At 46.3% G+C, this 10,000-nt stretch overlaps 1 protein-coding gene across 8 annotated transcripts in view; it reads left to right on the top strand.

Annotated features, from left to right (window-relative positions):
• Positions 1 to 10,000, top strand: part of LOC125950426 (leupaxin) — a 45,771-nt gene that overhangs the window by 15,184 nt on the left and 20,587 nt on the right. For 2 of the 8 annotated variants that reach the window (XM_049678405.1, XM_049678415.1), the window contains exon 2: positions 3,642 to 3,902. The exons of 1 other annotated variant lie outside the window; for it this stretch is intronic. In XM_049678405.1, coding sequence (XP_049534362.1) covers positions 3,815 to 3,902 — 88 coding nt within the window. In that variant the 5' untranslated portion in view covers positions 3,642 to 3,814. Of the gene's footprint in view, positions 1 to 1,128; positions 1,848 to 3,641; positions 3,903 to 5,158; positions 5,721 to 8,659; positions 8,772 to 10,000 lie in introns of those variants that run through there. 5 more of the 8 variants (XM_049678406.1, XM_049678414.1, XM_049678407.1 and 2 more) reach the window with 5 other exon arrangements.

A 10,000-nucleotide genomic window follows, 5' to 3' on the forward strand; every position in this document is an offset into this window, starting at 1 on the left:
ATGCCGTGGCCTTTGCCTCGTGTGTGCAATTGCCACTGAATAGAATTCTAATAAAAGTTAAAAATGGGACAGGTTGATAAGAAGGTTGTGACGACATTCCACCCGATTGCCGGGGGACTCATGACCAAACTGTGCGATTCTATCACATGCATAGTACGCTATCGCTTAATATGAATACTGATGAAATGTAAATTTCTAGAATTATTTTACACAAATCGCTTACATTAAGTGACTTATTAGTTAAATTTCTGTTTTAAGAACTTTTCTTCCAATGGTTTATTCTCATGGCACTCTTAATTGTATGAGACCAGTTTTTTCTTTAGCTGTGCTAGAGTATTTGTATCAATAGATATTTGTTCCCAAGTGCTGAGTAAATAATTTATACAATTTTGCTAGTTTTTATTTGCCTTTTCTAAATTCTCAAAAGCACATACATTAACCATACATTAACCTTCATTCACCTGCTCACATGAAATATTAACTTTAAAGGACCGCCAGCAAACGCGGAGGAGCCGCAGGTTGTCTTACCTTCAATTGCACTTTTGCAGTGCACCAGATCCGAGTAGGCTAGTTGCTTTACTCCTTCCGAGACTACACCGACGACCGGTGATGTTTTCCGCACTCTGGTCACCAGAACGATAAAACGGTCATTTTGACGATGGCGGCGACTTGCGCCTGCTGTGCCTTGGAACTGCTTAATCTGGGCCGTACTACAGCACGCAGACATGCCTTGCCTCCTCACCCAACCTACTTGGATTAGCTTGGTTGGTGGAGCATGCACCGGCTAGACGTATCGCGTGGCGTCCGGTCACGGCTATAGCGTGGACGACCGTGCGTCCGTCCGTCTTGGGCGGACAGATTTTATTTTAAATTTCACAAATTGTGACAGAACCCTCGACCAGGGCGCCACACGGTGCTCTCACCATCGTAGCAGTGGGCAACGCATCCCGAGGGACTCGAGTCGGAGTTGGGGCGGTGCGGAGAGGTGAAATGTTCGTTCCCTCGAATCCGTCATGGGTGCGTTAGACACCCACCTTGTACCTACCAGGGAGGGTAGTAGCCGATTTCCTTTGCGCGCAGGCGATCGCAGAACAAGGAAAACCGCCCTCATCAAACCATCGCCGGTGGGGCGGTTTCGAGTTGAGTATAAGATTTTCACTGACCACTGAGTATCACAGATGGATTTCTGCGTCACGGTGGCCATAATGCTTTTATTATGCTCATTTTAGAATAATAATCATTTCACATTCTTTTACAATTCATTCGAATCAGTCAATTTTCCGAACATAAATAAAAAAAATTCGTAATTTTTCTCAAAACTTCATAAACTCAAGCCAGAAGAGTTTTGCGAAGATAAAAATATTTTTTGCATTAGAAAAGGCGGAGCTTTCTTTTCGGCAACTCGATAACACAAACAGTTCAGCAACAATCCAGAGAATCCAGATTTAAAAATAATCTTCGATGACCGATGAAACATTTGCTCCATTGTGCCGCCATCGGAGACACGCTCGTGGAAGGCATCGTCTAGAGGCCGAGGCGACGCCACAGTCCCAGATGTTAACCGAAAGGCCCACACTTGTCAGACTGACGGCCGGCACTACTGATCCGGACTTGATCCCCCCGCCGGTGCATTCAATCGCCATCCCGTAGGCCGTACGGTCCACAATACTTTGGAGAGTAGTGTTGTGTGGTTGTCTGGTTCCAATTGGGGTCTTGGATGAAACATTCTCGCTCGGGGCCTGGGAAGTAAAACACACGCACCCGTGGCGTTCTGTGGCATTCCCCGTTGTGTTCGGTGCTTCGTGTGTTCGAAGATGATCCCACCGTGGCAACGGTGACGACAAGTGGTTGGTGTAGATTTATTTTATGATTTTTTGTTTGTTTCTGGTTCTCGCTCGTGGTTCCTTCTGTTTAATCGCCATCATCGCTACTCAGTAGGGAATTCGTCACAAAATGTTCGCTGTCACGGCGGTAGTGTTTATTGCTGCACGCACGCGGCAGCCGAGACGGTGAAATGAAATGAAATGAAAACTCGAAAATTGTGTCACCCAAATGATCTCCCCGGGAAGCGTGGTCGTGGTTCGGTCGTCGTGGCGCATATAGGGCCGGAAAAAGGCGCATTTCCGTTGGATTAGTCGGTCGGATTCGGTCAGCCTCCGGCCCTTCCGCCGGTATCGAGTGACGAAATCATAGACCAAGCAGGGGAACAGGACATATGTTTACAAACATCATCGTGCACGGCAGCGATCTTACTAAATCGAAGAAACTTCCAAACGCATCGGGCCCGGACGATTTCTTAACCATTAATTAGCCTTCACGATCGGGGATCGATGGACAGAAGCGCATCAATTTTCTTGTCCGGCCTCGTTGGCTGAACCCCGAACTGTGTGGATTGGGTGGGCGCGAGCAGCCCGAGATCCTATTCCAACAAGTGTCAAGTGTTTTGCCTCCCACGTGGCATTGTTCGATTAGGACGTTGTGATCGCTACGTTACACTCGTCGTCACTCTTTCTTTTCCTCTCATCTCGCGGACTGGGATCGTGAACATAATCACAGTGATCATCGTCATCGATCGAACGCGACCAATTTTTGGGGTTTGATTGATTTGAAAATTCTTTGGGTGTGGCAGATGCTGTACGAATAGATGAGAACAAGGGTGGTGTGGTTGCGATGAGTTCATCTGTTTTAGTTGGCCAACAGTTTCGTTCTGAGTAGAGTGTTGCTTTATCTATAACGTGCCCTCGGCTTAGTCACGCTACATATTGATCCCACGTGTTTTCATTAATTATGGAAGCCATTTTTTTGGATCTTTCTGTTTGCTTTCTGTCCAAAGGGCATGCAAACAACGGCCACAGTACGAATTGTGTGCCGGGCGCGCGTGTGTATGAACAACTTTTTTTTATTTTTAGAGAACCCGCCACCGGTTCTCACCTAGTTCTGCGTCAGCCAACGTTTCAATTTCGCGAGCTAATGTTACATTTGTTCTGTGGTTTTCTTCGCCGGATGCCGGCTTATTATTCCTTGGCTTTGCTGGCGGGCGAAAAGGAAAAGGAACCCCAAACTAGCGCGTCGTAATCCCCGGCATGACTTTTCGCTGTTCACTCTCCGTTTTTCATTATGGACAAGAGGGTGGGGGAGTGGGGGGGGGGCTCTAGCTCTCCCCATTGCGGTGGGTGTCACTTTTCAACCAAATTCTTCAAACTCCAAACAAACTATGCTTTGGAATCGGAACGATGCTTTTGGAGCCCCCTCCCCATAAAAACCTCCCGACCCCAACCGAAATGGAAACATTGTGGATGCTGCACGCTCCTGACCTATGCCCTAAGAGATCTAGCAGAAGCCGAGAGGTAGCTTCATGCGTAAAAATTGGGAATGGCGGTTTCTAGGGACATAATTTATGATAAATAAAGCGAGTGGCCGTTTCGAGATCCCCCATTTGGTGGGGCTGGTTGTTGGTGTATTCGCGCTACCAGCTGTGCGTAAATTAGTGTCTTGGAGAGATCATTTTTCATCTGCGAATCGTCGGTCGGTCGCCGTGTCCCTTCGCCTGCGTTCTGTGTGTTATCTTGTGTGGTTCTCGCGTTTGCCGTATCCGCTGTGTCTTGTCTGGGTTGCAGTACGTTTTATCGGTTTTCTTTTAGTTTATCTTGAAGAAGCCATTTGAAATTCCAAAAAAGTGTTGGTGAGAAAAAGTGTGTTCGAGACAGATTACGTAGTTCTTGAGTCTCGGAAAGTGTCATCGTGAACGAGAGTCGTTTTCAGTATAAGTTTAGCCGCATGATTCCTGTTCATCAATTACGCACCAGAACTCACCATGGATCGAACATGTTACGGAAAGTTTGATCCTGGAGCGCGTCAACCGTACCGGTGCACGCTGAGAGAGCGTGGGATTGCACCAGGATGTAAGTAAACCAGGCTACGTTCACGTGTGTGCTGCTACTAATCTGATGGAATAGCGGGTTTTTACCCTTTAAAAGATGCTAAATGGTACCTCACACAGATACTTAATGGTAGAAGGGATAGATATAATTGCTTATAAAACACTCAGATCCGACGATCATATTTAAATTTAAAAAAATACTCTTTCCAAAAGCCAAGACCACTCCAGTGGGATGCCTCAAGCTGCTGGAGTTCGTCAACAGATGGTGCTACGCGCTGGAAGAATATGGCGAGAAGCTTTTGCCACCAAGAATGCTTTCCAATCGTTCTGTCTCTGACGACGATGTGCGTAGGTTTCATGGAGTCCCCCTCCTTCGGTCACCGATCGCTACACCTTTTGTGGGTGTTGGAACCACGCACGTGTTTCCCTTTATGAATGACGCCCGGGATGATGTCACCAACTACCTTTGGTCATAAGCGCGCACGCACACCAATCGATCGTTCTCTTGCAGTGATTTGCGCTAACAGAATCAACAACCCAACTAAACACCCACCGACGGACAGAAAGACCGGATGGGGTGGTACCGACAGCAACATACTAAGGTCAATTGAGAATGGCTTCGACTGCGTCATCAAACAGTCGCCAAGTTCAGCTCGGCATCGGTAGTCGAAGCGCGTTCGATTGCGCCGGCGCCGATCGCTCGAGAGGTGTTCGATCCAATGAATTCGTATGTTTTGTTTACATTCATCGACGACACTCAGTTTAACCCTTTAGGAGGCAGCTGATTTCGATGCTACCCGGTTTGTATTTCAGGTGGCGACCTGTTGACCTTTTTGATTAAGTTGGATTCAATTGCGTCATGCTTAGACAATTTGATAACTAACTGAGGCAGTTTCGCATCCTTTTTCTATTTGGTGGGGCATTGCGGCATCTGAACTCAGCACTGAACGATCGCTTGGCTTTCTTGAATCACGATCCGGATCGTCTGTGTGCGTTTGGGGCGAAGTTCATGCTGCTCCAAAGCGAGATAATCCAGTCACTCTCCAGCTCCAGGGCCTTTCTCTGGCAACCCCATGGAACTCCAAACCCCTCGCGAGTGCGTTCATGATCCTCACGCCGTGGCCCTGTCGCGGCCCACACCACCGCGCCACGCGGCCGCTTTACGCTGGTAGTGGTGTCCACCATTAACCCAGCGATCACTCGCGTACAGCTCGGCGGCCACCCTTAAGAGGTCCCCCGCACGAATCCAGCAGCAGCAGTGCTTCAATCGGTTTGGCGGACGAACGGATTTGATTTAGTATTCATTGAATCATCGTCTGTAGCTCAAGTTCGAAAGACGTGTTGCTATCATTGCAGGACGTAACTCCCGGTGGATAGTGTTTGTTGCACGTTTGTTAATTAGTTGCCGACTTAATAATCAACTGCATGGTTTATTGTATGCTGCTAAACCACTGTGCTGTTCGACAAATTGTAGACGCTATTTTGCGTACGCAGCAGTGTGTTCGGATTGCTGCTCGGTGTGAGCTCGTGGTGGTTGACAGACGACGAGTGTTACGTGTGGGGACCAAATGTTTGGAAAACCCCTTTTTCTGACCACAAGCGTTGTCGGCAAACACTATTGACCGATGAAAATCGTTCGGTGAAGGTGAAAAGTGCCAATTTCTAAAAAAAGGGAAGAGATTTAGTCGTTCGGTGTTGAGGTCATCTGTTGTGCAAAACCTATTTTGCTGTTATCGGAACACATCGACGATCTAGTATCGTGTAAAATATAGCAAATTTTGTTCCAGAAATAATTAGTTTCCCGCCGTTTGGTTGATCGTTCAACGAAGCAATATGACTGGTAAGTTGGATCAAACGGTTTGATCATCTGTTTCGAGAACAGGTTTTCATGACGTCACTTGAAACGGTGTTGAACGTACCAAACCAGATCGTCCCCGTCTGGAGTAGGTGGTGAACTTGAGAATCGAACCCGTGGACGCCCGGAGGTGGCCACGATCATATCTTCCTATCTACTCTCTTCGCCCTGCAGCATTCCTGTTGCGAAGCAACAAAGCATGCTCTGGAACGGCAGGGTGGAAAGGATCGGGGCAACTGGTCAGGAAAATATTTTCTGATTTCGGTTGTTTCTGTAGGTGGTGGATGTGGGAAAAGCAAAAAGAAGAAATCGTTCATTGGATTGCAAGAGTTACAAGTCAGGAGTTATTTTTAGCATTCCAAACACGCGAGATTTTTTGTTTTGAAATTTCTTTTGAATGTCGCTACCCGATTTCGGCCATCAAGGAGCATCGGTATGCATGCCTTATTTGATCGTCTTACCTTCCTGTAGCTCCGTGGTACAGCTTACATTGGTTTTGCCAGAAGATCCGAAGCAATATTCTCGGTTGTACCAGCGGAAGTTGAATCGATTATCGCTCCGTGATCGCCATTGTCATCGCCTACGGACACAGGCTCAATCGCAAGGTGTTGTATTTAAAATAAGCAACACATTCATTCCGTGGGTGTCTGTCGAACTGCAACCTAGTGTGTTGTATGTACCGGTTGAGTCTTGAGCGAGAGAGGCGTGTTGAAAGACGTGGCCCTTGAGAGCGGACTATCGACTCCTTTATCGGTTTATCCGTTGCCCCTCGAAAGGCAATGCGAGTTGATTCCAGGAGATATGGAATCACTCTCGAGAGGGAATCAGCGATGTAATCTTACGCATAAGTAACCTTCAAAGTTTAATGCTCTGCCGCGCATGACCGTTCTGTGAGAAGCAAGCAAACATCTGCAGAATATGTTATGACGAAATGCACTAGCCACAAACAACAGGGATTGAACGTGGAGGAGTGGCCCAGTCGTTCGGTACTCAGTCTCATTATTCGATGTCTCATCCTTCGTAATGTCATTGGTGTGGGGATATTGTTTTCGAGGACGCAGAGCAACAAAAACACGACTTCCTGCAGCAGAACGTGAACTGAGCTTCGGAGCTGAGGGACGCAGTATCTGAGAGCCTTCAAATGCTGTCTTTCGTTACGCATTTCTTTACATTCGAGCCCATTTTCTGCTGACATTGTTTTTTGTTTTTTTGCACAGAATGTTTACTGGCGCCCGCGCTCGTTCTTTCATTTGAGAACTTTAGAGTCCAGATGTTCATGTTTCTTCGTCAAAAAATTCCTAGGCACTTTCTGGTTGCAAAGGGATTTCAAAAAGATTAAGAACTACCCGCAACATTGTGTATGGAATCATCGAAACACGCTTGAAAACTGACAAAAAATCGACGATTGATTCAGCGAATACTTAGTCACATGCCATCGAATGTTTTTCCGGATGATACACGTGTTGGGCGGAGGCGTTCAATAAATAACATTCATCCAGCCAAAAAACGCATGTCTTCAAGCGGATGAGGGAGGTATTAATAAAAATAGATGTATCGATAAATTGGAATGAGCGTGAATGGAACGATTTCGATCCTCTAGAAGTCAGTTCTATTGGCACTGTAGCATAGGTATTAATGTTGGTAATAATGGATCTCGTAGAACAACATGATCGCCACTGTTGCCGAGGATTCAAAGTCGAATACAAATGTTTAACTTTCTTTTGGGAATAATTAAGATATAAACTTTATCGACATTTACATAAATCACTGCAGCATATTGAATAGATTGGTTAGTAGCCAGTTATTATGTTATCAAAAATATAAAACAATTAATATAGTAAAACAGTCAATTGATGTTAAACATTTAAACAAATTTTAATTCAAATTTCTCGGGTGTACCATATGAAAAATGAATGGCAAAATGAAAAGTCTTGCAAATGTGATTAAGTAGCGCAGTTTGAGTATTTGTTTGTCCAATGATGCATAAAACATTCACCCCATGACATCACTCATGGTGTTTTTGTCCAAATTTGGTTGAAACGGCTTCAACCGGGGGCTGTCTAGTAGATTTCCAATCTAACTGGTTTTCGCATCACTACTATCTTTGTGAAAGACTGTTGGCAGCTGTCCCATATGGTTTATGCGAGCGTATGGTGGTTCGATAGCCTATGGTTTGGGGTTTCCATATTGGAAAAGAAATATAGAAATCCGAAAATCAACATGGTGCTATCTGATGTCACCTATTGAAAAACCTTCAGCAGCACCTTGGGTTTTTTTTTAAAGAAACGAATGCTCTTCAGATAACACATTGTACTATCTTTGTCTGATAAACACATTTCAATACAATACCGATGATGAGCATTCCAGAGAAATAATGTTTAGAGTTTCTAATTTAAAATGCTAAATTTTCAAATCAATCCATAAGGCTAACTAGGAACGGTTTTGTCTGTTGTCCACTATGAGACATAGATAAATACGAATGCACAGCTCAACGGCCTTCCCATCGGCTCTACAGCATTCCTCGCACGATTTGTGTAGCAATCGCGGCAAGCGACAACATTTTGTCGCATCGGTTTCGGTCGCTCTCTATCTCGAATATGGAGCGGCAGCAGCTCGCGATCTTACTCTCGAGATCGGTATCGTTAGGATTAGTATCGTGGCGTACCGAATGGATGCCGCTGCTGCTGCTACTGGTGAACACCTGTATTCGTATCTTCGCCTGTAGAAACGCTCGCGATCGCGCAACGTCACCGTCCCCAAGATGTGTTGACGCACTCACCACATCTAATCTGCGGTGCGTGTGCGATGCTGCGCTCTCGCCGGTGGGGTTTGTGCCGCGCTCTCTTGCACGCTCTGCGCGGCTTGCCTTGAGTCGGATGAGGCTGCTGAGCGGAGATACCATGCCACCCTGGTGCCATCTCGTGGAATCAGTACGATCTGCAGAGTGATCGGTGGCGGATCACCACCATTAGACATGGACCGCGCGAAACAGGCGCCACTATAATCTCGCTCCCACCTGTGTCAGTCGTTGTACTGGTGTGTGAAACGATGAGTTTTTTATCTCTGCTTAAACAGAAAATCGTTTCGTTCTTCTTCACTGATAACACCTACTGGCTCCGACTTAATGGTGGAAGTGTTACGCACTAAACAGGGAACATTGTGTTTTTGACTGTAACTTCGAGTGTTGAAATCATAATTCCAAACAGTCGAGCAGGAAGCTACCAGCAGTGCTCTGTGTTGGCGACGGTTCGTTATCCTAAAGCTGCTATAATCCACCGACGTCGCCTGCGACCCCGCCAGTAGTACATTGCGCCGTCAGTTAGTAGACTTTGGTGACGCCAGTAGCCAGTTTCCATTCGATATTCGTGCGCGGGTGTGCCAGTGTCAGCGTCAGCGACTGTTGAGTTGGCAGTGGTGAGAAAGGACAGTGAACGGCGACGGAAATCCCTTGCGAGAACTCGTTTTCGGTTTGGTTTCGTTGTTGTTTTTTTTTAATCTTTTCGAACAGAAATATTTATAGCCCCACAAACAGAGACACACAAACACAAGTAGACGGAGCGCCGTTTGGTCAGCGAAAAGTCAGCATGTGTTTCAGAATGAAGTGAATATGAAGCCCAAGCCAAGAGAAGTCAACCTTCACCCGCTTACTCATCAATGTTGCTGATGTCTTGAATGATCTTTTTGAGAAAATAGATTCCTATTGAATAGTAGTCTATTCGTGTGTCCATTGAAGTATGACATGTGGAGGTACAGTGAGTCTCAGTGAGTAAGTGTTGAATGCAATGCGTCAGCTCTCTGTGACAACAAGCGCCGCGAGGTCACGTCGAAGTCGGTTCTTTCTACATTACCACATAAAACAGACCCAACCCAACCGATTGTTCGATTGTGCTTGAGATGGAATCTTCATCGCATCGTCCCCTGAGAAGAGTTTCTTAAACAGTCTGCAGTCGTCGTGGCACTCAGACGAAAACATTGGCCGCGCTTCGATGGATTTTGTTTATGTTTATGGATGCCGTCGACTTTAGCTGCGGCACATACCCCCCCGTCTTCGAAGAACATATATTCGCACACCATAGTCGTTAAAACTTTGGACTCAACGAAACGTTGTTGGCATTGAGAGTTGTAGCCGCCACGGATGTGTGGCAGGCGCTTCCCCTTTTCGTCCACCGGCTAGCTAGCACAGTGAGTCTGTGACTCTCTCATCTCGTGACCATCGATTCGATTTCAAGACGAACTGACGAGCGTGATCACTCGATGCGACGGTA

The sequence above is a fragment of the Anopheles darlingi genome, chromosome 2, assembly GCF_943734745.1.
Source record: "Anopheles darlingi chromosome 2, idAnoDarlMG_H_01, whole genome shotgun sequence".
In the NCBI taxonomy this organism is placed as follows: Eukaryota; Metazoa; Arthropoda; class Insecta; order Diptera; family Culicidae; genus Anopheles; species Anopheles darlingi.